This window comes from Lepidochelys kempii, chromosome 23 (assembly GCF_965140285.1).
Source record: "Lepidochelys kempii isolate rLepKem1 chromosome 23, rLepKem1.hap1, whole genome shotgun sequence".
Lineage (NCBI taxonomy): Eukaryota > Metazoa > Chordata > Testudines > Cheloniidae > Lepidochelys > Lepidochelys kempii.
Window position 1 is genome coordinate 10,776,822 of NC_136402.1, and position 26,260 is coordinate 10,803,081.

A 26,260-nucleotide genomic window follows, 5' to 3' on the forward strand; every position below is an offset into this window, starting at 1 on the left:
AGCACCCCATTTTCTGCAGCACAAGCCCCCTAGCGCTGCCCTGGGGCATTGGGGCTAGCACTGACTGCGTGGGGAGAGAGCCCCTGCCTGCTCCTTGCAGCCGCTTGCCTGTTCCTTGGCAGTCTCCCATCCATGGCGGGTCAGGCAGCTGCTGTTTAGCGGGATGTTTGGTTGTATGACAACACAGGTTGCTATGGTTGCCAGTACCCTGGAAACACAGCCCTCAGCAGCGACTGCCCTGCGGTGCAGCTGGCTGGGCAGGGGCAGTGCCTGGCATGGGGTGCCAGGTGGCCAGGGTCCCCTGTTTACGGGCAGGGTCCCAGAGGCCTGGGCTGCGCTGTGCCTCTGCCCGTGGCACTGCTGGCTGCAGGCCAGCCTGGCTCGCACAGCACTGACTCAGTCTTTCTATGACTCGCCCCTGGCTGGGACTGTGAGGCCCGGACATCCCCAGGGCTGTGGGGGGAGATGAGCGCCAGCCAGGCCAGGGCCCCCATGGCAGGACAGGACCCCTCCCCCTGTCCCCTCACACCCCTTGGTCCGGACATGGCACAGCACACAGGGCGTGAGGCCAGCCTGGCAGCTGGAATCACAGGAGGACGTGTCAGTGTGCGCGCACAAGTATGTCGGTGTGTGTATATGTGTGACTGACTGTGTGTGTGCGTTGGCATGTGTATGAATTGACAGTGCATGTGTCAGTGTGTGCACGTGTATGTCAGCACCTGTGTGTGTCTGTGCGTGTGCATCCCTTTGCATGAATAGTTGCACACGCATGGGCGGGCATGTAGGGATGGCTGGGTGTGTGTGTGTGGCCCTGGGTGTTGGTTTGTGCTGCAGACACAGGCATGAGCCCAGCTGTTGCAGCTGTTTCTGTTGCAGCTCATTAACCCATTGCCTGCCAGTGGTCTGGCTGAAGGATGCTGCTCTCTGTCCTGGGACATGTGGCTGGCAGGGCTCGCCCAATCCAGCATCCCTGGTGTCATGCTTGCCTACTCCTGTACACAGGGTTCCCTGCCACCCCTGGCTTCCCAGGCTTCGAGGTCACACCCTGAGCTGTGGGCGTTGCAAGGCTCCCTCCTTAGAAATTGTGGCCAGGCTGAGTCATCCCCTGGCCTGGCCAGTCCTGCTCCATGAAACACCCCTTCCTGACACTGTGCAGACCTGGCCCCAGGGCTTGCTCCCCACCAGCCACCATGCGGCTGCCCCTGCTCCTCCTTGGTGAGTACCAGCTGCTTTGGGGGTGAGGCTCAGGCACTGGGGAAGCCCAGCCCCTTCCTAGCCCCAGGGTCCCACCTCAGGCACTGTCAGAACTCCCGGATGCTGAGGGCTGCAGGGGACACAGTGCTGGGCAGAGGCCACTGAGCATTGGGAAGCTGGTGCTGAATGCTGGGCAGGGGGCAGCAAGCAGGGGGCACTGGGCAGTGGGTGCTGAGCTCTGGGCAGGGGATACTCAGTTTCAAAACCGCAGGCAGGGAGATCAAGGTGCCTGGCACTCCAGGGCTCGCTCCTTTCACAGGCATTTGCAGTGTATATCTAAGTGCTGCTCATTCTGGTCATTCCCGGGTTGGGGGCTCAGACTGGCTGCTCCCCCACACCCAGCCAGCCCCCACTACAGGACAGTCCTGACCCACTGGGCAGGAGATTAGCCATCTGCTGGGCTCTGCTCACCCATTGCGCTCTTGTTTTTCAGTTGGGTTCCTGGAATTTCACTGCACAGGTAACTGCGTATTGTGGGTGTGTGCGCGCACCTGTGTGTGTCCCTGTGTATGTGTCCCTGTTGGCTCTGTGTGTGTGTATGCGTGTATCTGTTGTCCCTGTGTGTGGCCCTAGGTATGGGTGTCCCTATCCCTGTGTGTGTCGGGGGGAGGCGGGGCACAGGACTACCTAGGACCTGCGTGAGCCTGGTGTGGACGCAGCTCATGGAGCAGTGCTTGGCCAGCCCAGCTGAGCCACCTTGATGATGCAAGCTCTGTCCTGCAGGTACCACTCAGGGCTCTGCTGACAGAGCCATGTTGGGCAGGGGTGACACCTCTTCACACCCTGCCCAACAGCCATGCCAGCAAACTCTGCGCGTAGGCCTGGCCAGTGTATCCCTAGCCTTGTGTGTGTTCACCCCTGCCTGTCTCACCCTAGCACTGTCTGGGCCTGGCACTGTCTGTGGGGGTCCCCTCTCTGCCTCCAGCTCTTGCTGGCTCTAGGGTTTCTGATGTGATGGGGATGGGACCGGGCAACCACAACTCCAGCCCATGTGAGGCAGGGGTATGAAGGATCGCAGTGCAGTGAAAGGGTTGCAGTGGGGTGAAAGGTTGCAGGGGGTGTGAAGTGTTGCAGTGGGGTGGAGGCTCAAAGGGGTTGAAGGTTCACAGGTGAGTGAAGGATCATGGGGGTGGGCTCAGTGGGGCGGAGTGGCCCAAGGGGTGATGGGCACAGGGAGGAACAGCCCCATTATGGGGTGGGAGCCTGGGAGGGAAGGACTATATGGGGTAGGAGTTTCCTGTGGGGAGGGGCCCTCAGGGTGGAGGGGCCCTCGAGGGAAGGGGCCTATTGGGGTGGGGCTAGAGGAGAGCAGTCTTGTGGAGCAGATAGGACTGTGGGGGGATGGGGTCCTGGGAGGAAGGAGTGGTGCAATGGGGCCCTGGGGGTGGGGATAAGGCCCCGCGGGGCTGTGTGGAGAGGGGAGGGCCCTATGGGTCAGAGGGGCCATGAGAGAGGGGCTGTGGGTCTGACAGGCTGTGCCATCCCTGCAGGCCCATTCCTGGTGCGTCTGGCTGGGGGCCCCAGTGAGTGCGTGGGGCGTGTGGAGATCAACTACAAGGGCCGCTGGGGCTCGGTGTGTGACGACGAGTGGGACCTGGCCGACGCAGCCGTGGTGTGCAGGCAGCTGGGCTGCGGCACCGCGCTCTCCGCCCCGGTGGGCGCCTGGTTTGGGGAGGGCACGGGCCCCATCTGGCTCAATGAGGTGCGGTGCCAGGGCTCAGAGCAACATCTGCGCCACTGCCGTCACCGGGGCTGGCGCCAGCACGTCTGCAGCCACGAGGAGGACGCCAGCGCTGTGTGCTCAGGTGGGGCCAGCCGGAGCATGTGAGGTGGCAGCTGGGAAAACCACACAGCTGTGCCAGGCCGCACCGAGCTCTGGGACAACTATTGGGATCAGGTCCCATGAGCCATTCCCCACCCCCTGAGCCAGCTGGTCCCCGCCTGGGGCCAGAATGGAGCGGACCCCCCTAGAGGTCCCCATGTCCCGTTCCCCGCCCCCGGAGCCAGCCAGTGCCTGCCTGGGGCCGGATGGAAGCCGGCGCCCCATAGAGGGGACAGGCCCCGTGTCCCATTCACCACCCCCTGAGCCAGCCAGTCCCCGCCTTGGGCCGGAGCGGAGCGGATGCCCCTAGAAGGCCCTGTGTCCCACTACAGCATGGTGTGGCTGGGGCTCTGGGTATGGCGCAGGTGATATGGCCTGTTCCATTTCAGTGCCCATTGTGGCTGGCACCGATCCTTCCAGGGCCCAAAGGCCACACTCTCCCTGTGGCCGTGTCTATGTGTCCCTGTCTGACCCTGCTGTGCCCACAGCTCACCGCTTCCTGCCCATCATCACCACTGAGCCCTCGGTGCAGCCGGCCCTTGGGGACCACAGCCCCCCAGCACAGAGCACTGCCAGGCCAGCTTCCACCACGCCAGAGCACAGTGAGTATGAGACAAACCAATTCCCCCCCTAGCAGACCCCCACCCCCAATGACCCTCCCACTCCTTGGCACATGCCTCCCTCCATTCCATCTCCCCAGCTTCCTGGGGCTTCATCCCAGGGGAAGTGGAATTGCTCATTTATGAGCATTGATTGGAGCTAGCTGCTATTACTGACCCCTGATGGGATAAGCCGCAGAACTGGAATGTTAAAATCAAGGATTAGAGCCTAGGTAGGAAGCCTCAAGTGGGCAAACGGGGAGGGAGGGTACCCGACCTTAAAAGTGGCATTGCTTGTTTCTGAGTCACTTCTCTACCATGTGTGGAAGAACAGCTGTATCCTGGGGGACTTCAATTCTTTTCAATTCCAAGGGAGAAGGGGCCATTGTGGTAATGTCTAGTCTGACCTCCTGCATAACACAGGCCCGAGAACATCCCCCAAGTAATTCCTAGAGCAGAGCTTTGAGAAAACCCTCCAATTGGAGTGACCTACCCTGGAGATCTCACACTGCCAGGATCAAACTGTCATAGGAATTTCAGAATATTGTAGGTTTCAGAGTAGCAGCCGTGTTAGTCTGTATTTGTAAAAAGGAAAGGAGTATTTGTGGCACCTTAGAGACGAACAAATTTATTTGAGCATAAGCTTTCGTGAGCTACAGCTCACTTCATCGGATGCATTCCGATGAAGTGAGCTGTAGCTCACGAAAGCTTATGCTCAAATAAATTTGTTCGTCTCTAAGGTGCCACAAATACTCCTTTTCTTTTTGAGAATATTGTAGATGACAGTTTCCTAACCCAGAGAGTGCTGCAGCCAACACGGGAATTTTACACTTGAGCTTGTCTATAAACTGTTACCCGCACGCTCTAGGACACCCCACCTTTACCCTACCATGGGCTCAAGACATAACCCGGTTGATTTAGTTCCTAGGGCAATGGGCAAAAGGCACCTACCCTTACCCAGTTCTTAGGGCTCAGGGCCCCCACCCCCATTCTTAGGGCTCAGGAAGTAATCAGCGGGTTTGCGGGGCCTGTTTACCAGTGAAAGAGCCTTATACAGTAATATCCTTAACTTCTATTTATTAACACTTACCAACACAGAATACACAGGCTAAGCATACAATGCTGACCACTCCCAATAAGGCAGACGAAATTTTCCTGATGTCCAGTCAGGATCAGGTCATCCGGGGCTCTAGCTTCCAGCACGGTGTGGTTGGCAGGGTGTTGAGGTTTGGCAACTCTGATCTTGAGCTTTGTCCTGGAGTTAGGTTCTAAAGAACTTCCTTTTGGAGTTGGGACCCCAATTTATATAGTTAAACTTGAGTCCTGCTTAGCTATACCTTAATCAATTGTTTTAAACTAAAGTACTACAAAACAGTATTTTTCACAATCCTAGCCCATTACAAAACAATTCTTTAACCAATCATTCCCCACCACCTTAATTGATTTAAATCTTGCAAAATGAGTTATGCAACAGACAGAAACAATCAAAGAACCAGACAGAGACCATACAGATGACCATGAGAGAAGTGGGGACCAAAAAGGCAAAACAATAAAGAAGTAGATCTACCACTCCTCCCAGTTTAGTATCATCCGCAAATTTGCTGAGAGTGCAATCCACACCATCCTCCAGATCATTTATGAAGATATTGAATAAAACCGGCCCCAGGACCGACCCTTGGGGCACTCCACTTGATACCGGCTGCCAACTAGACATGGAGCCATTGATCACTACCCGTTGAGCCCGACAATTTAGCCAGCTTTCTACCCACCTTATAGTGCATTCATCCAGCCCATACTTCCTTAACTTGCTGACAAGAATACTATGGGAGACCGTGTCAAAAGCTTTGCTAAAGTCAAGAAACAATACATCCACTGCTTTCCCTTCATCCACAGAACCAGTAATCTCATCATAAAAGGCGATTAGATTAGTCAGGCATGACCTTCCCTTGGTGAATCCATGCTGGCTGTTCCTGATCACTTTCCTCCCAGAAGTGGCCAGCATGTCTGGCAGTGGCTCCTGGGGGTGGGTGGGGTGGGGCAGGCGGCTCCGCCGTGTGCTGCCCTTGCCTGCCTGTACCACCCCCGAAGCTCCCATTGGCATGGTTCCCCATTCCCAGCCAATGGGAGCTGTGGAGGGCAGTGCCTGCAGGTGAGGGCAGCGCACTGAACCCTCTGCCCCCTCACCCCCAGGGGCTGCAGGGATGTGGTGCCAGCTGCTTCTGGGAGCGGCGCGAGGCCAGGGCAGGCAGGGAGCCTGCCTTAGCCCTGCTGCGCCATGGGGCTGGCAATCCTGACGGGCCGGATCTGGCTCGCGGGCCATAGTTTTCCCTCCCCTGTGCTAGCGCGACCCATGGTGGAGTATCCATTGGTCACTCCTTGGAGCTTCCATTGTTCCTCTGGACCCCTTGTTGCTCTAGGTCTGTTTCAACCAGTTCCGTAATGAACCATTTGTTCCACCCAGACAATGAGATGACACACACTCCTGTGTGTCCTGCACTATTCCAGCAGTAGTGCTATCCCACTGGGTAGCAATGCAAACTACAGAGGGAAACTGAGGTGCACATAGGATTCATAAAAATATTACCAAAAATTCCCACTTTGTCACAAGTGAGCATGACCTGATCACATTTATAATGTTCAAAAAGGAGAAACTCCAGTCCAGCAATCTGTATACTTGATGCTTTAGAAGGGACAATTTCACAAAGCTGAAAATAATTATGAGCCAAATCATCTGGGAGGAAGAATTTAATCAGAAAAATGTGTATGATAATTGGGAATAGTTTGAGAATTAGATGTTCCAAAAGCCACAATTCCACAACTGAGGAAGAAGGCCTTGCTGGTTAAAAAAACTGACCTGCTTGAAAGGAGGAGCGAAAGCAGTGATAAAAATAAAAACAAATATATATAACAAATGGAAGAAAAAAGGAAGTTGGCAGTAATGAATATAAATCAGAAGCTAGAAATTGTATAAAATTGATTAGGGAAGACTTTTAAGTGAAGTAGTAACGAAAAGAATCCTGACCATGGTATTGATGCATTACTAGATGAAAATGGTAGAATTATTAATAATAATGCAGAAAAGGCAGATGTGTTCAATAATTATTTCTGTTCTGTATATGGGAAGAAAACAGATGATGCAGTCTCATCATAGAATGATGATAACACTCTTCTTATTCCACTAATATCTGGAGGATATGAAATAGAAGCTACTAAAGTTAGAAATGTTTTTAAATCAGCAGGTCCAGATGACTTCCATCAAAGAGTTTTAAAAGAGCTGCCTGAGGGACTCACTGGACCATTACTGTTGATTTTCATTCAGTCTTGGAGCATTGCAGTAGTTCCAGAGGACTAGAAGAAAGCTAACATTGTGCTAATATTTAAAAAGGGTAAACAGGATCACCCAGGTAATTATAGGCCTGTCAGTCTGACATCAATCCTAGGCAAGATCATGGAGCAGATGACATGGGACTTGACTAATAAGGTATTAAAGTAGAGTAATGTAAATATTGCAGATCAACATGGGTTTATGTAAAATAGATCCTGTCAAATTAACTTGATATCTTTTTTGATGGGATGACAAGTTTGGTTGATAAAGGTAATAGTGTTAATGTAATATACTTAGTCTTCTCTGAGGCATTTGACTTAGCACTGCATGACCACCACTCCCAAGAGGAGGAGACGGGTGGTGGTGATCGGGGACTCCCTCCTAAGGGGGGCAGAGTCATCCATTTGCCAACCAGACTGAGAGACTCGAGAAGTGTGCTGCTTGCCAGGAGCTAGAATTCAGGATGTGATGGAGTGTCTGCCGAGACTCAGCCCTCGGACCGCTACCCCTTCCTACTTCCCCACGTGGGCACCAATGATACTGCCAAGAATGACCTTGAGGGGGTCACTGCAGACTTTCAACTAGGTTCGCCAGGGGACGGTGACCTATGCCCTGAGGTAAGTGGGGAAGTGGGATATCGGGAGAAAACACAAGGAGGAGGGTGCAACAGGGGCAGCCTCCTGATTCATACTGAGAAAATAGGGCAAGCGGCTAGTTATCTTAGGTGCCTGTACACAAACGCAAGAAGCCTGGGAAACAAGCAGAAAGAATTGGAAGTCCTGGCACAGTCAAAGAACTATGATGTGATTGGAATAATAGAGACTTGGTGGGGTAGCTCACGTGACTGGAGCACTGTCATGGATGGGTATAAACTGTTCAGGAAGGACAGGCAGGGAGAAAAGGTGGAAACATTGCACTATATATAAGAGAGCAGTATGATTGTTCAGAGCTCCAGCATGAAACTGGAGAAAAGCCTGTTGAGAGTCTTTGGGTTAAGTTTAAAACCAAGAGCAACAAGGATGATGTCGTGGTGGGTGTGTGCTATAGACCACCGGACCAGGAGGATAAGGTGGACGAGGCTTTCTTTGGACAATTAATTGAAGTTTCCAGAACACAGGCCCTGGTTCTCATGGGGGACTTCAATCACCCTGACATCTGCTGGGAGAGCAATACAGCGGTGCACAGACAATCCAGGAAGTTTTTGGAGAGTGTTGGGGACAACTTCCTGGTGCAAGTGCTGGAGGAACCAACTAGGGGCCGTGCTCCTCTTGACCTGCTGCTCACAAACAGGGAAGAATTGGTAGGGGAAGTAGAAGTGGGTGGCAACCTGGGCAGCGGTGACCATGAGATGGTGAATTTTAGGATCCTCACAAAAGGAAGAAAGGACAGTAATAAAATACGGACCCTGGACTTCAGAAAAGCAGACTTTGACTCCCTCAGGGAACTGATGGGCAGGATCCCCTGGGAGGCTAATATGATGAGGAAAGGAGCCCAGGAAAGCTGGCTGTATTTTAAAGAAGCCTTATTTAGGGTGCAGGAACAAACCATCCTGATGTGCAGAAAGAATAGCAAATATGGCAGGCGACCAGCTTGGCTTAACAGTGAACTCTTTGGTGAGCTTAAACACAAAAAGGAAGCTTACAAGAAGTGGAAACTTGGACAGATGACTAGGGAGGAGTATAAAAATGTTGCTCGAGCATGCAGGGGTGTAATCAGGAAGGCCAAAGCACAACTGGAGTTGCAGCTAGCAAGGGATGTGAAGGGTAACAAGAAGGGTTTCTACCTGTATGTTAGAAACAAGAAAAAGGTCAGGGAAAGTGTCGGATCCTTAATGAATGGGGGAGGCAACCTAGTGACAGAGGGTGTGGAAAAAGCTGAAGTACTCAATGCTATTTTTGCCTCCATCTTCACAGACAAGGTCAGCTCCCAGACTGCTGTCCTGGGCAGCATGGTATGGGGAGGAGGTGAGCAGCTGTGAGTGGTGAAAGAACAGGTTAAGGACTATTTAGAAAAGCTGGACATGCACAAGCCCATGGGTCCAGATCTAATGTATCTAAGGGTGCTGAGGGACTTGGCTGATGTGATTGCAGAGCCATTGGCCATTATCTTTGAAAACTCATGGTGATCAGGGGAGGTGCCGTACAATTGGAAAAAGGCAAATATAGTGCCCATCTTTAAAAAAGGGAAAGAGGAGAACCCGGGGAACTACAGACCGGTCAGTCTCACCTTAGTCCCTGGAAAAATCATGGAGCAGGTCCTCAAGGAAACCATTTTGAAGTACTTGGAGGAGAGAAAGGTGATCAGGAACAGTCAACATGGATTCACAAAGGGCAAGTCATGTCTGACCAACCTGATTGCCTTCTATGATGAGTTAACTGGCTCTGTGGATATGGAGAAAGCAGTGGACATGATATATCTGGACTTTAGCGAAGCTTTTGATACGGTCTCCCACATTATCTTGCCAGCAAGTTAGAAAAGTATGGACTGGATGAATGGACTATAAGGTGGATAGAAAGCTGGCTAGATTTTCGGGCTCAATGGGTAGTGATCAATGGCTCGATGTCTAGTTGGCAGCCGGTATTAAGCAGAGTGCCCCAGGGGTCGGTCCTGAGGCCAGTTTTGTTCAACATCTTTATTAATGATCTGGAGGGTGGGATGGATTGCACCCTCAGCAAGTTGCAGATGACACTAAACTGTGGAGAGAGGTAGATATGCTGGAGGGTAGGGATAGGGTCCAGAGTGACCTAGACAAATTGGAGGACTGGGCCAAAAGAAATCTGATGAGGTTCAACAAGGACAAGTGCAAAGTCCTGCACTTAGAAGAATCCCATGCACTGCTACAGGCTGAGGACCGACTGGCTAAGCAGCACTTCTGCAGAAAAGGACCTGGGGATTACAGTGGATTAGAAGCTGGATATGAGTCAACAGTGTGCCCTTGTTGCCAAGAAGGATAAAGGCATATTGGGCTGTATTAGTAGGAGCATTGCCAGCAGATCGAGGGAAGTAATTATTCCCCTCTATTCGGCACTGATGAGGCCACATCTGGAGTACTGCATCCAGTTTTGGGCCCCCCACTACAGAAAGGATGTGGACAAATTGGAGAGAGTCCAGTGGAAGGCAGCGAAAATGATTAGGGGGCTGGGGCACATGACTTATGAGGAGAGGCTGAGGGAACTGGGCTTGTTTAGTCTGCAGAAGAGAAGAGTGAGGGGGGATTTCATAGCAGCCTTCAACTACCTGAAAGCGGTTTCCAAAGAGGATGGAGCGCAGCTTTTCTCAGTGGTGGCAGATGACAGAACAAGGAGCAATGGTCTCAAGTTGCAATGGGGGAAGTCTAGGTTGGATATTAGCAAACACTATTGCACTAGGAGGGTGGTGAAGCACTGGAATGGGTTACCTAGGGAGGTGGTGGAATCTCCATCCTTACAGGTTTTTAAGGCCTGTCTTGACAAAGCCCTGGCTGGGATTATTTAGTTGGACTTGGTCCTGCTTTGAGCAGGGGGTTGGACTAGATGACCTCCTGAGGTCTCTTCCAATCCTAATCTATGATTCTATGACCAACTAGAATGAAACAAAACAATATAAAATTAACACGGCACACATTAAATTGATTAAAAACTGGCTAGCTGATAGGTCTCAAAATGTAACTGTAAAGAGGGAATCATCAACGAGCAGCAGTGTTACTAGCGGGATCCCACTAGGGTCAGGTCTTGACCCTATGCTCCTTAACATTTTTATCAATGACTTGGAAGAAAACATAAAATCGTCACTGATAAAGTTTGCAAATGACACATATATTGGGGGAGTGGTAAATAATGAAGGGGACAGGTCATGGACACAGAGCGATCTGGATCAGTTGATAAAGTGGGTGCAAGCAACAATATGTGTTTTAATATGGCTGAATGTAAATGTATTCATCTAGGAACAAAAAATGCAGGCCATGCTTACATGGTGAACTGTCTCCTGGGAAGCAGTGACTCTGAAAAAGATTTGGGGATCATGGTGCATAATTGGCTGAACATGAGCTTCCAGTGTGAAGCTGTAACCAAAAGGGCTAATGAGATGCTGGGATGGAGGGGAATCTCAGGTTGAAGTAGAAAGGCATTTTTACCTCTATACTTGGCACTGATGTAACCACTTATGTGATCAACCAGTTCTGGTGCCCACAATTCAAGAAGGATAGTGATAAATTGGAGTGGGGTCAAAGAAGAGCCACAACAATGATTAAAGGGTTAGGAAACCTGCCTCAGAGTGACAGACTCAAGGAGCTCGATCTATTTAGCTTCACAAAGAGAAGGTTAAGGGAGGATGATCACAGACTATAGATATCTACATGGGGAATAAATATTTAATAATGGGCTCTTCAGTCTAGAGAGGAAGGTCTAACACTATCCAGTGGCTGGAAGTTGAAGCTGGACAAATTCAGACTGGAACTAAGATATACATTTTTAACAGTGAGAGTAATGAAGCGTTGGAACAATTTACCGTGAGTTGTTGTGGATTCTCCATCATGGACAATTTTTGACTCAAGATTGGGTGTTTTTGTAAACAATATGCTCGAGGAATTATTCTGGGGACGTTCTCTGGCCTGTGCTATTCAGGAGGTCAGACTAGATGATGAAAGGGGTCCCTTCTGGCCTTGGGATCTATGAATCTACAAGCTTCCCTTTCTGTCCGCTGTGATGTCACCAAGCATGCCAGAGCCATGACCCTGTCAGAGACTTGCCCCCACCCATCAGCCTGGGCAGTGGGGCTCCCTTCCCTTGGAAAGACCCCCCCATGCCCCAGCCTGGCCTGTGGCGCCCCTTCCTCTACAGAGAGCCCCCAGCCTCTTAGTCTGGCCTATGGGCCCCTCTGTGATCCCCATCCCCTGGTGACCTATTATCTGCCCTGCAGGCGGCGCCCCCCTGCGGCTCGTGGGGGGCCCCCACAGCTGCGCGGGGCGTCTGGAGGTGCTTCACGGGAGCCAGTGGGGCTCGGTGTGTGATGACGGCTGGGGGCTGCTGGAGGGCGCCGTGGTGTGCCGGGAGCTGGGCTGTGGCGCAGTACAGGCTGCCCCCGGGGGGGCGCATTTTGGGACTGGCACTGGCCCCATCTGGCTGGATGATGTGGGCTGCAGTGGGAAGGAGATGTCCCTGCAGCAGTGTCGGGCACAGCCCTGGGGGCGAACCAACTGCCAGCACGATGAGGATGCCAGCGTCATCTGCACAGGTACCCCTCCGAGCTATCCCCGCAGGAGCTGCCTACCCGCCTAGGACCAACTACCCCCCAGAGCTACCCCTCCCCCAGAGCTACCTCCCCCAGAACTACCTTCCCCCCCAGAGCTATCTCTCCCCCGACAAACTATTCCCCAGAACTGCCTCCCCCACAGAGCTACCTCCCCAGCGACTTGCTACACCTCCCCCAGAGCTACCTTCCCTACAACCCGATGAAGTATTCCCTGGAACTACCTCCCCTACAGAGCTACCCCCCACCCAGAACTATCTACTTCCCCAGAGTTACCTCCCCCCAGAACTACCTACCACCCTGACAAACTACTCCCCAGAGCTACCTACCCCCAAATAAACTATTCACCAAAACTACCTCTACCCCAGAGCTACCTCCCCCTGACCTACTACACCCCAGAGCTACCCCTCCCCCAGAGCTACCCCCCGAGAACTACCTACCCCCTGACAAACTACTCTCCAGAACTACCTACCTCCTCAGAGCTACCTCTCCCTGACCTACTACCCCCCAGAACTACCTACCCCTGACCTACTACCCCACAGAGCTACCCCTCCCCAGAGCTACCTCTCCCTGACCTACTACCTCCCAGAACTACCTACCCCTGACCTACTACCCCACAGAGCTACCCCTCCCCCAGAGCTACCTCCCCACCCAGAACTACCTACTTCCCAGAGCTACCTCTCCCCCAGGACGAACTATCCCACTGAGCTATTTTCCCCCCAAAGCTACCTCCACCCCGAACTACTTACCTCACCAACCTACCTCCTACCCAGAGCTACTGACCCCCTCGACCAACTACCCCCCAGAGCTACCTCCCCCCCCCCAAAAAAAACTACCTACCTTAGAGCTATTTACCTCCCTGGGAACAACTATCTTTCAGAGCTCTTCCCCTCCCAGAACTAGCCCCCCAAGAACTACCTCCCCACCCCCCAAACTACCTACCTCCCAAAGCTACCTAGCCTTCTAGGACCAACTACCTCCCAGAGCAGTCTTCTCCCCAGAGCTATCTACCCCCAGACAAACTGCCCCCTCAGATCCCTGCTCTCTTCCCAAGGGGGCTGATCTCTGCTCTCTCCCCAGGGGGTGCTGTGCTGCGGCTGGTGGGTGGCGCTGGTTCCTGCTCTGGGCGGCTGGAGGTTTTCCACCAGGGCCGCTGGGGCACAGTGTGTGATGACATGTGGGCGCTGCCAGGTGCGGCTGTGGTGTGCCGGGAGCTCGGCTGCGGAAACCCACTCTCTGCTCCCAGGGGGGCCTTTTTTGGTGAGGGCAGCGGTCCCATCTGGCTGGACAACGTGCGATGCCAGGGCAATGAGTCGGCGCTGAGCCGGTGTCGGGCTGCACCATGGGGCGTGCATGACTGCCAGCATGCGGAGGACGCTGGTGTGGTGTGTACAGGTAACGTGTGTGCGGGCGGAATCTCTCGTCTCTTGCACTGGGCTCTCGCCTGCCGGCACCCAGATTTTAACTCTCTCCGTTTCTCTGCTGCTTCCATCAGCAGATGGCGCTGGTTTGTGGCACATTTTCTCCATGCTGCGCTGAGCCAGAGGGTTTGGTTCATTCTCATGTAAATCAGAATTAGCCTGACGGTTCATTGGGATCCCTCCGTTAAGCAGTTTCTTTTAATATTCCAAAGTTATACCCTGGGTAGGAGCCAAGATCTGGCATTCTTCCCTTCCCCTCCCTGGGCTGGACCCCCATCGCACTTCTAGAGCAGGACGCTCAGCTAGAAACAAAACCCTGGATTGGGCCTCTGAATGCAGGGCCCAGCCTGGATGTCCCTGTACTGAATGGAGAGCAAGAGGCACTTCGCTGCAGTGCAAACAGAAATCCATTCGGGGCAGTTCTCTGGCCTGAGAATGTGTGAAGGAACACAACCAAGGGTTTGCTCAAGGAGAGCTGTCGATGGGGTTCGTAAGGCACACAAAGGAACAGTGGCTAGTTGGGCGTGAGATATGTGTCTGTACGCTGGAGTTCAGCTAGTTTGCTCGCGAGGCCGTTCAGCTGTCTGGGCGCACAGTGAGCTCTTCCTAGATGGGTTTTTTTTACACTCCTCTCTAATGCTTGACTTACCCCTGGCAGCCGGGGCTCCCCCTGTGTGTTGAACCTTGGAGGGTCTCTGTAGTTGGACAGAGGGAGAGAAGCTCTGCTCCTAGGTGGCTGTCAGACTTGCTTGGTCACTGAGCAGGATGTAGATTTGCTTTAACCATCGCATCTCTTACTCCTGGGCTCATGGAAATTCCTTGGCCAATGTGTCTAAAAGGTATGTAACCCCGCTGCCAGCTAGTGGTCGCAGCGACAAGAGCCAGGTTCAATTTCTAGGGGTTCCTCTTAACACCACAAAACAGAACTGGTTCAAGCCCCCACCCAGAAATCTGGGAAAAGTTACCACCTCCCCACGTGCCTCCAAGAGGCAATGCTTCCCCCTCACAAACTCTGAGTCTGCGTACAGTATAGAAGAGAAAACTTCTAAGAAAAGGCAAAAGGAACCCAGCATTAATTTGAGAAGACACCATAACAGTGACTCCCAAATAAGCAATCAGTAAGTAAAACACCCGCCCGGCAGTGTCCTTTGCCTCAGTTTCCCACATTGCAGTGTGAAAGTCCAATGGACAAGTGTCCCTTTAGTATGCCACTCCCCTCCCCCTGCGCTGCACCCCACTTGGTTGTCTGAGGTGGGCGAACTCCCAGAATTCGGGGGGCATTCACAGGGTTCAGCTCCCGCTCCTGAAGGGGGGTTGGGCAATACCTCTGTCACTGCTGCTTGCTGCAATGCCGTGGTCTGACGCCCCGTCCGCAGGGATTTCACGGGACAGCGAGGAGCCTAACTGCTGCAGCCTCTGCCGTGCTTTCACCACCCCACTGTCCCGACACCCGCGCCAAGGCTCATCCCCAGGTCCTGCTCTAGTGAGCGCTGAGCAGAAGCCAGGCCGCTCCATGGTGTCCACTCAGGGCTCTCTTTACACCCTGGAGAAGCATCACACAGTAGCTAAAACGCTTTAACCCCCAGCTAGAAACCCCTATTCCGGCCCTTGTTGCTTTTCCCTGGGGTTTGGCATCTCTGTGCCTGCTTAGTGAGGAGATTAGGGAGACCCTCTCAGTCAGGGCAGGCTAAGTACAGGTCTGCTGCCCTTTACTCCTGCAATAAGGATAACAATAAGGTGCCCTGCATCCAAGACTATTAACCCTTAACAGCCCAAATGGATCACTTTGGCCAGGCAGCTGTCTGCTGAGTGCCTAGGCAAAGGAGGCGGTGTCTATGCAAATACAGCCTGTTCCTCGCATCTTGCGTCACTAGAGGATAGGGCAGAGCTCAGTCAGATCCTGCTTGCCCACGGATTGTGGGCAAGTGATGGGATGAGCCAGGGCCATCTCGCAACCTTCTTCAGTACCCTCGCTAGGGGAACAGAGGGAGAGCACCTGATCAAAGGCGCGGGGGAGCATATAGCTCTTACCAAGCTATTCCAGGCACGTTTAACCTCCGTACAGCTTGCTGTGTGCGCTGTGTGTGCACGTGTATGTGCATGCAGCGTGTGTGTGCAGTGTGCATTTTTGTGCAATGCAGTGTGTGTGCATACAGTGCATATGTGCAGTGGGGAGTGTGTGGGTACATTGTGTGTGCAGCGGTTTGTGTGTGCAGTGTATGTGTGTGCTTGCAGTGTACAATCTGTGTGTGCAGCAGTGTGTGTGTGCATTGTGCATGGGCGCAGTGCTGTCTGTGTGTGCAGTGTGTGCAGTGTGAATTGTGCATGGGCAGTGTGTATTTGCAGTGTGTGCAGTGTCCGTGCAGTGTGTCTGTGTATAGCGTGCACAGTGTGTGTATATCTCTGGGAGTGTGTTTGTGCCAACCCCCTCAGGTTGCTAGGATCTCCTTGTCACGGAGTCCCCGGGCGACGCTCTGGAACTGCTCCCCATGAAGTCAGTCAGGACTCTGGGGAAGTCTCCTCTCTGGGAGCAGCCTGTCTGCAGGGCAAACAGCTCACACAGCTTCCACCTTCCTGGGTCTGACCTTGGAGCATTCAGCATCCTCTGCCCCTCCATGAGCTTCCCACAGCGAGTCCGCCCAGGCAGGGTCGTGGGGAAGCCAGAGGGTCCTGCACCCCAGCTCCGCAGTCAGACGTGACTCTCAGCCAGCCAGTAAAACAGAAGGTTTATTTGACGACAGGAACATGATCTAACACAGAGCTTGTAGGTGCAGAGAACAGGACCGCTCAGCTGAGTCCATTTTGGGGGGCAGTGAGCCAGACAACCCCGTCTGCACTTCACTCCTCATCCCCAGCCAGCCCCAAACTGAAACTCTCTCCAGCCCCTCCTCCTCTGGGCTTTGTCCCTTTCCCGGGCCAGGAGGTCACCGGATTCCTTTGTTCTCCAACCCTTTAGCTCTCACCTTGCAGGGGGGATAGGGCCCAGGCCATCAGCATCCAGGAAACAGGGTGTCGGCCATTCTCTGTGTCCAGACCCCTGCACACACCTGCCCTCTAGGGCTCTGCAATGATCATACACCCTTACCCCACCATCTAGATACTTAAGAACTGCCTAGGGGAAACTGAGGCACCCCCACAATATTCAGAGGAAACATTAAGAACAGTCCCGCTTTGTCACACTCCTCCATCTCTTTCACAGACGAATTGGCCCATGTGAGGCAGCGCTTTGCCAAGCCCATGGCCCCACAGCCACGAATGCAGAAGCCACGAATGCAGAAGCCACGAATGCAGAAGCCACGGACGCAGAAGTCACGGACGCAGAAGCCCCGGCCCCGGCCCCCTTCAGCGGCACGGGAGGAGACACAGGCACCAGCCCAGGTATCCCCACAGGCAGTGCTACCAGGTGAGTGAGCAGTGGGACTACCCTCCCCAGCCAGCCCCCTGTTCCGGGCCAGCCAGTCACCAACCACTCCCTAGTCCAGCCTCCAACCTGCCCCATCCCAACCCAAAGCCATCCCCCTGCTAGCTCCCAACCCATCTGTCCCTGATCCTCAGGATCCTGCATTAGACAGTCCCTTGAAGGAACCCATCAGTGTGCTAGACCCCCAAGGGGTCCCAATCTTCCTCCAGGATCAGCCACACCAGCCTCACTGCCTCCGAGACTGAACCTCTGGGGTCCAGCCCTTCTGCTCCACCCGGCGAGCTCTGCCCAGCGCGTCCAGCTGAGAGACTCCTGGGAGAGCCTGGGCCGCCCTGCAGGGATTCCTGGGCCGCCCTACAGGGATTCCTGCACCTCAGCCGGGATTGACAGTGACACCTGGCGTGGGGCAGGCCTTAGGGTAGCAGGACGTTGTCCAGAGTGGCCAAGCCAGGACTCTCTTGAAGGAACCGTGCCACCGTGGTGTCCTCTCAACCTGCTCTGCCCCAGAGCAGCTTCCCTCCCTGCCCCTGGCAGCCCTCCCTAGCCCAGTAAGGCACTGCCACGCCTGCCCATCAGAAACATAGTACTGGCAACTCCTGCCTTGGCACACTAGCCCTTAGTCCGGCCCCATCCTGCCCTCACCCGCCCAGCCAGCCCCCAGCCCCTCATTTGCCCCAAACTTCACCTGCCCAGCCAGCCCTCAGCTCCCCATCTGCCCCCCATCCCGCCCCACCCGCCCAGCCAGCCCTCAGCCCCCCATCAGCCCCTCCAGTCCCCCCTCCAGTCCAGCCAGCCCACAGCTCCCCATCTGCTCCCCATCCTGCCCCACCTGCCCAGCCAGCTCTCAGCCCCCCATATGCCCCTCATTCCACCCCTGCAGTCCAGCCAGCCCACAGCTCCCCATCTGCCCCCCATCCCGCCCCACCCGCCCAGCCAGCCCTCAGCCCCCCATATGCCCCTCATTCTACCCCTGCAGTCCAACCAGCCCTGTACTCCCCGCTGCCAGGCTGTCCCTCTGCTGCTGGCTGGGCTCCTGTTTCCCGTGTGCCTGGGGCAGGTCCGGCTGGCGTGGGGTGAGGGAGGTCCTGGCTGGCGTGGGGTGAGGGGGGTCCTGGCTGGCGGGGGGTGAGGGGGTCTGGCTGGTGGAGGGTAAGGGGGGTCCGGTGGCAGGGGGTCCTAGCTGGTGGAGGGTGAGGGGGTCTGGCTGGCGGGGGATGAGGGGGGTCCGGCTGGCAGGAGGTCCTGGCTGGCGGTGGGTGAGGGGGGTCCTGGCTGGTGGGGGGTGCTAAGCCAGCTGCTCTGTATTCCAGGGAAGTGGAAGCCGTTGTCTTTGCTGGAGGTCACCAGCCCCCGGGAGGCCGCCCAGCCAGAGGGGACCACACGGGGCCCCCCGCCCTCAGGAGAGCCAGAGCTGCCCACTGCTGGACCCGCAGGTCAGTCTGGGAACCTGCAGCTCGAGCTGCCCAGCCATCCTCGCTGTACCCATCCTGCCCTGGCTCCGAGCGCTCCGCCCAGCAGAGCACCTGTTTTTTCCACTGCTGTCTGTCCAGATCTCCCCAGCACTTCTGCCTGGGAGACCCTCCCTGCCCCCCTCCCCCCGTAGGGGACGCCTGCAGCTCAAACGGCGCTGGCCTCACTGTCAAAGCGATGAGCCAGGGGCCAGCTAGTGCTGTGGGTGACGCCCTCTTGGGCTGGGCCTGAGCCCCCAGGGCAAAGAACCAGGCTGGGTTAGGCCCTAATCCTTGCTCTGCCCCTCTGCCCCCCAGTCCTCTGCCTGTCCTATCTCCCAGCCCCCTTCCCCATGGGCTGGGGCTAGGCAGTGGCTACCCACCTCCCTTGTAAAGTGCTGTGAGATGAGGGGTGGAGAGGGCAGAGTGGGGGAGCGGTGGTTTTATCGGGGTGTGCACATGGGGACGGACGGCTGGACAGATGGGGTGTATGGGGACTGAGGGTTAGTGTGTCAGATGCAACCTTCTGCAACCTTTACATTGAAATGTTCCCAGTTGCTATTAATATGAAGTTGTGAAGGATAAAGGTGCGATGAAACCCAGCTTAGCTTTCAGGGTTGAGCCTCTGGAGCGCTGACAAGCCGTGGTCAGTGAAAGGCCACAGGGCAGCACTTGGAGGGATAAAACCAAGCTTCGCTTAACTAATCATTTTCCTTTTCAATGATTGCCACGTAGGCAGCACAGCGGTTATACTCGCACCAAAGATGGACGGGTGTACCACGGACAGCAGAGTGAAGTGAACCGAGCAGTGCCCTTTGGATGTTAACTGCTATTCAGCAAAACTGTTTCTTTCATAGGCACCAGCTCCATGGGTGCTCCAGAGCTGGAGAACCCATGAAAAAATGTTAGTGGGTGCTTAGCACCCACCACAGCCAGCTCCCGCCCTTCCCCCCGGTGCTTCCCGTCTGCTGCCGGCCCCACGGATCAACTCCTCCCCCTCCCTCCTGCACTCAGCTGTTCCAGGTGTGCAGGAGGCACTGGGAGGAAGGGGGAGGAGCGGGACAGGAAATGCTGGGTGGGGAGGAAGGGGGGGAACTGGGTTGGAAGAGACGGGGCAGGGGTGGAGTGGGGGCGGGAAGAGGCAGGATAGGAGTAGGAGCTTGGGGAAAGGGTTAGGCCAAACCCTAATTTGTAATTAACATAGGCTACAAAGGGGATAGATAGACAGACAGATAGATAGATAGATAGAGGGGGTGGATGGGGATAGAGAGATAGAGGAGGTGAATGCGGTAGATAGAGAGATAGAGGGGGTGTACAGGGATGGGTAGATGGGGGGGTGTATGGGGATAGACAGATAGAGGGGGTGTATGGGGTAGATAGAGAGATAGAGGGGGTGTGCGGGGATGGATAGATGGGGGGGTGTATGGGGATAGACAGATAGAGGGGGTAGATAGAGAGATAGAGGGGGTGTACGGGGATGGATAGATGGGGGGTGTATGTGGATAGACAGAGGGGGTGTATGGGGTAGATAGAGGGGGTGTACGGGGATGGATAGATGGGGGGTGTATGTGGATAGAGAGATAGAGGGGGTGTATGGGGATGGATAGAGAGATAGAGGGGGTGTACGGGGATGGATAGATGGGGGGTGTATGTGGATAGACAGATAGGGGGGTGTATGGGGTAGATAGAGAGATAGAGGGGGTGTATGGGGAAGGATAGAAGGGGGGTGTATGGGGATAGACAGATAGTGTTAGTGCTGCGCTGGGTGGTGTGGGGCAGTGTGTTGTGCAATGGGTGTGTTAGATGGACCGTTGAGTTGACCCAGTGGCCATTCTTATGTTCTTGTTAACAGGGGATTTACAAGTGACTTTAACTTTCTATAGCTCAGTTTATTTCAGCCTTTCAAATACAGGGCCATGGATCTTAAGTGCTGCTCTGGGCAGTGTGGGGCCGGGCTGGGCAGACTGAGCTGGGGCAGGGCTGGGTTTGGGTGGGCGGTGCGGGGCTGGGCTGGGCAGACTGAGCTGGGGCAGGGCTGGGTTTGGGTGGGCGGTGCGGGGCTGGGCTGGGCAGACTGAGCTGGGGCAGGGCTGGGTTTGGGTGGGCGGTGCGGGGCTGGGCTGGGCAGACTGAGCTGGGGCAGGGCTGGGTTTGGGTGGGCGGTGCGGGGCTGGGCTGGGCAGACTGAGCTGGGTCAGCGCCGGGCTGGGCTGGGTGGTGTGGGGCTGGGCTGGGCAGACTGAGCTGGGGCAGGGCTGGGTTTGGGTGGGTGGTGTGGGGCCTGGCTGGGCAGACTGAGCTGAGATAGGGCTGGGTTTGGGTGGGTGGTGTGGGGGTAGGGCTGGGCAGACTGAGCTGGGGCAGGGCTAGGTTTGGGTGGGTGGTGGGGGGTAGGGCTGGGCACACTGAGCTGGGGCAGCGCCAGGGTGGGCTGGGTGGTGTGGGGCCGGGCTGGGCAGACTGAGCTGGGGCAGGGCTGGGTTTGGGTGGGTGGTGTGGGGCCTGGCTGGGCAGACTGAGCTGGGGCAGGGCTGGGTTTGGGTGGGTGGTGTGGGGCCTGGCTGGGCAGACTGAGCTGGGGCAGGGATGGGTTTGGGTGGGTAGTGTGGGGCCTGGCTGGGCAGACTGAGCTGGGTCAGCGCCGGGGTGGGATGGGTGGTGTGGGGCCTGGCTGGGCAGATTGAGCTGGGGCAGGGATGGGTTTGGGTGGGTGGTGTGGGAGTAGGGCTGGGCACACTGAGCTGGGGCAGCGCCGGGGTGGGCAGACTGAGCTGGGGAAGCATCCGGGTAGGCTGGGCAGTGTCGGGTAAGGCTGAGCAGACTGAGCTGGGGCTGGGCTGTACGGTGTGGGGAGCAGGAGGCAATTGGCAGCACAGCTCAGAGGCCCTGCACTGCAGGCAGAGGAGGGGAGTCTCCATTGGCTGGAGCAGCAGGGCCCTGTTCTCTGTCTCCCACCCTGTGGAGCTGGCAGGGCCCAGCGAGTGGCTCGCTGCGCCGGTGCCGGCCTGGTGTCTATGCACATCTCTGGGGAAACCCACCATCCGGACCCAGCCCCTGGAGCTGCAGCTGGAAGGGCAATCAGGGTGGGGGGGTTCTGCATGGGGAACATTACCCGCCTTCCAGCTCTGCGGCTTTGTCCCCACAGCCAGGCTGTGACACATGCTGCCATGGGGGTGAGCAGCCCCAGGGATGGGCTCCATCCTGAACGGCATGGAGCCCCGGGGGTGCAGCACCCCGTCCCGAAGAACCGGCGGCCCCACCCCAAAACATTGGAGACACGCACAGGTACCAGTGTCACTGTGCGGCGTGCTGTGGCCAGGGCCTGCCCTCGGGGTCTATGGGAGAGGGTGTCTGTGCTGGCCCCGATGCCCAAGGTAGCGCTAGGGGTTCTGTGCTGCCGGGAGCGGGGGGCTCCGTAGGGGGCACTGTCCCCAGCTGTCTGTGCTGGCCCCGATGCCCAGGGGGTGCCAGTTGGGCCGTGGTGTAGGACAGTGGTCATCGGGGGAGGTGTTGAAGGGGGCCTGTTGGTTGTGACAGTCAGTGGGGCAGGGTATGAACCCTGGCATCCTGGCAAAATGCCAGGGAGGGTCAGTGCGTTCTGCCCCTGCCAGGCGGTGCAGGACACAGTGGGCCGGGCTGGAAGGTGTCGTGGGATGGAGCCCGTTGGGCACTGGGGCGGGGCAGGGCTGGAAAGACCCAGCCATCCCCAGAGCGCTCTGGAAACCTGCGTCCATGTGTCTGTCCCCTTCCTTACATAGACGCCATCCGGCACCGAGCTCCTGCTGCCACCCCCACCCTCGGGACCCACGCTGGGGCCCAGACTGACCCCAACGTGCCTCGTCCCCCACGCCGGCCTGGGGATAGCACTCTGACGACTGTGGCCTCCGCAGCCCACCCTTCCAGCCAGCCCCAGAGCGCCTGGACCAGCCCAGCCACCCCCACTCCCGGCCAGCCCCACAGCGCCTGGACCCGCCCAACCACCCCCACTCCCGGCCAGCCCCACAGCACCTGGACCCGCCCAGCCACCCCCACCCGCACTCCCGGCCAGCCCCACAGCGCCTGGACCCGCCCAGCCACCCCCACCCGCACTCCCGGCCAGCCCCACAGCGCCTGGACCCGCCCAGCCACCCCCACCCGCACTCCCGGCCAGCCCCACAGCGCCTGGACCCGCCCAGCCACCCCCACCCGCACTCCCGGCCAGCCCCACAGCGCCTGGACCCGCCCAGCCACCCCCACCCGCACTCCCGGCCAGCCCCACAGCGCCTGGACCCGCCCAGCCACCCCCACCCGCACTCCCGGCCAGCCCCACAGCGCCTGGACCCGCCCAGCCACCCCCACCCGCACTCCCGGCCAGCCCCACAGCGCCTGGACCCTCCCAGCCACCCCCACACCCACTCCCGGCCAGCCCCACAGCACCTGGACCCACCCAGCCACCCCCACCCCCACTCCCGGCAAGCCGCAGAGCACCTGGACCCACCCAGCCACCCCCTCCCCCACTCCCGGCCAGCCCCACAGCGCCTGGACCCACCCAGCCACCCCGACTCCCGGCCAGCCCCACAGCGCCTGGACCCACCCAGCCACCCCCACCCCCACACCCGGCCAGCCCCAGAGTGCCTGGACCAGCCCAGCCTACCCTAACCCCACCCCTCCTCCCAGCCAGCCTCACAGCACCTGGACCGGCCCAGCCTCCTCTACCCCCACCTCCACAACCACCCACCCTCCTGGCCAGCCCCACAGCACCCGGATGTACCTGGCCTCCCCTACCCCCATCCCCAAAACCATGCACTCTCCCAGCCAGCCCCACAGCACCTGGATCAGCCTAGCCTCCCCCATCCCCACAACCACCCCCCTTTCCAGCCACCTCCACAGCACCCAGATGGGCCTGGCCTCCCCTACTACCACCCGTATCCTCACAATGACCCACAGAGCCCAAACAGACCCAAGCATCCCCATCCTGGCAACCACCCAGTCTCTGAACATGGCCCACAGCACCTGGCCAGGCCTGGCCCCCACCTCCCCCTCCGACACAACCACCCAGCTTCCTAGCCAGACCCTCAGCACCTGGATGGGCCCAGCTCCCTCCGACCCTACAACCACTCAGCTTCCTAGCCAGACCCACAGCACCTGGATGAGCCCAGCTCCCTCCGACCCCACAACCACCCAGCCTCAGGATGAGACCCACAGCTCCCGGATGAGACCAGCTCCCTCGGACCCCACAACCACCCAGCCTCGGGACGAGACCCACAGCACCCAGATGGCCCCAGCTCCCTCCGACCCCACAACCACCCAGCCTCGGGACGAGACCCACAGCGCCCGGATGGGCCCAGCTCCCTCCGACCCCACAACCACCCAGCCTCGGGACGAGACCCACAGTGCCCAGATGGGCCCGGCTCCCTCCGACCCCACAATCACCCAGCTTCCTAGCCAGACCCACAGCACCTGGATGGGCCCGGCTCCCTCCAACCCCACAACCACCCAGCCTCGGGACGAGACCCACAATGCCTGGATGGGCCCAGCTCCCTCTGACTCCACAACCACTCAGCTTCCTAGCCAGACCCACAGCGCCCAGATGGGCCCAGCTCCCTCCGACCCCACAACCACCCAGCCTCAGGACGAGACCCACAGCGCCCGGATGGGCCCAGCTCCCTCCGACCCCACAACCACCCAGCCTCAGGACGAGACCCACAGTGCCTGGATGGGTCCAGCTCTCTCCGACCCCACAACCACTCAGCTTCCTAGCGAGACCCACAGCAGCTGGATGGGCCCGGCTCCCTCCAACCCCACAACCACCCAGCCTCGGGATGAAACCCACAGTGTCCAGATGGACCCGGCTCCCTCCAACCCCACAATCACCCAGCTTCCTAGCCAGAACCACAGTACCCAGATGGGCCCAGCTCCCTCCAACCCCACAACCACCCAGCCTCAGGATGAGACCCACATCGCCCGGATGGGCCCAGCTCCCTCCAACCCCACAACCACCCAGCCTCAGGACAAGACCCACAGCGCCCAGATGGGCCTGGCTCCCTCCGACCCCACAACCACCCAGCCTCGGGACGAGACCCACAGCTCCCGGATGGGCCTGGCCTTTCCCTCCAAGCCCCAGGGTGAGCCTCCTGGTACTCGGACGCAGTATGCCAGCCCAGCAATTAATGGGACAGGTTGTGCCAAGACACCTGGAGCGCCCTGGCTTCCAGGCACCCCAGCTGCACAGACAGGTAGGGGTCTGGGGGCACTGGTCCCAGGAAGGGGGGGTCCAAAGGCCTGGGCCAGAGGGTGTGTGGACAGCATCTAGACACCAAGGCTGACTGGAAATGTCACCATGTATGTGTGTCAGGGGGATTCTACTAGGTCCTCCTGGGGCGATAGCATCCTCCCTAGACTGGCCGGGCCAGACCCGGCCCTCCAATAACCCATCCTTCTCCGCCATGACACCCACCCAATATCAGGTTTCAGAGTAACAGCTGTGTTAGTCTGTATTCACAAAAAGAAAAGGAGTACTTGTGGCACCTTAGAGACTAACCAATTTATAAAAATATTCCACTCCATACGGCTAAATGCAGTGCCTTGCATAATGACAGGTTTCAGAGTAACAGCCGTGTTAGTCTCTAAGGTGCCAAAATTGGTTAGTCTCTAAGGTGCCACAAGTACTCCTTTTCTTTCCACCCAATATCGTCCCAGTTCTGGGATCCCCAGGCCTTTACACAGGGGAAAATACCATTATCCACCTTTGTAGGTGGATAAACTGAGGCATGGACTCTGAAGTGAGACAGTGCCTAAGCTGGGGAGAAAACCCTGAAGTCCTGGCCAGCATGTCCCCTCTCACCCTAACCCACTGTGCCTCATGCCCCTTCCCAGAGCTGGGATAGAACCCAGGACTCCTGGCTCCCAGCCCTTCTGCTTTAACCCACTAGACCCCACTCCCCTCGCAAAGCTGGGATAGAACCCAGGAGTCCTGGCTCCCAGCTCGCCCTCCCCCAGCTCTAACCATTAAATCCCACTCCCCTCCCAGAGCTGCCTTGGCCTGTGCAGTAGCAGACAAGGCTGTTGTCAGTGGGTGAGTGGCTGGTGGCCAGACCACATAGTGGCGTGGGGGGGGGGGGCGTGTCTGTCCAGCATGGAGCTTTACAGGTGGCTTCTTGTGTCCCATCCCACAGATGCTGCCACCACGCCAGGCCAGCCTCAGGGACCTGTCCTGGAGATGCCACACCCTGCCACCCGCGCCCTCCCACCCACGGCCTTCCCCCCAACCATGCCCTCAACCCTGGCCCTCCCATCCCTGGCCACTGCTCTCCACACCACCACCCCTCAGGCCACCACCACCCCTGCTCCACCCCCTGCCCAGGGGGCAGTGACTATGGTGTGGGAGACAAGAGCCCCCTTACCGGCTGCAGGGCTGGGGGCAGTCAGGGGGAAGGGGGATTGCCAGGAGCCAGGCTACAAATCTCCCCAGCTGCAGGAGCTGATCCAGGTGGTGCGGGAGCTGCGGGGGGACTTGCAGGCCCTCGTCCATACCCAGCGGCAGGAGCGTCGCCAGCTGGGAGCCATCGCTGGCAGCCTGGCTGAGCTCGTGGGGGCTGTAGGGCAGCTGGTAGGGGAGCTGCCCAGCCAGGTGCTTAGGGGGCAGAGCCAGCTCCCCCTCCAGCGTGGCGCAGGCAGGGCCCTGCACCCCACACTGACAGCCTCGCCTGGTACCTACCTACCAAAGAGCCCCACTGAGAGACAGACCCCTCCCAGCCCGAACTAA

General features: G+C 57.2%; 1 protein-coding gene across 1 annotated transcript; it reads left to right on the top strand.

The window, feature by feature from the left end:
• Positions 1–543: 543 nt before the first annotated feature.
• LOC140901841 (uncharacterized) lies at positions 544–26,260 on the top strand. The gene is made up of 11 exons (XM_078850357.1): positions 544–618; positions 1,636–1,714; positions 2,745–3,059; positions 3,565–3,678; positions 11,897–12,211; positions 13,307–13,621; positions 16,847–17,050; positions 18,379–18,501; positions 22,275–22,463; positions 23,202–24,731; positions 25,671–26,260. The coding sequence occupies exons 1-11, from the start codon at positions 544–546 to the stop codon at positions 26,258–26,260; spliced, it is 3,849 nt and encodes a 1,282-aa protein (XP_078706483.1).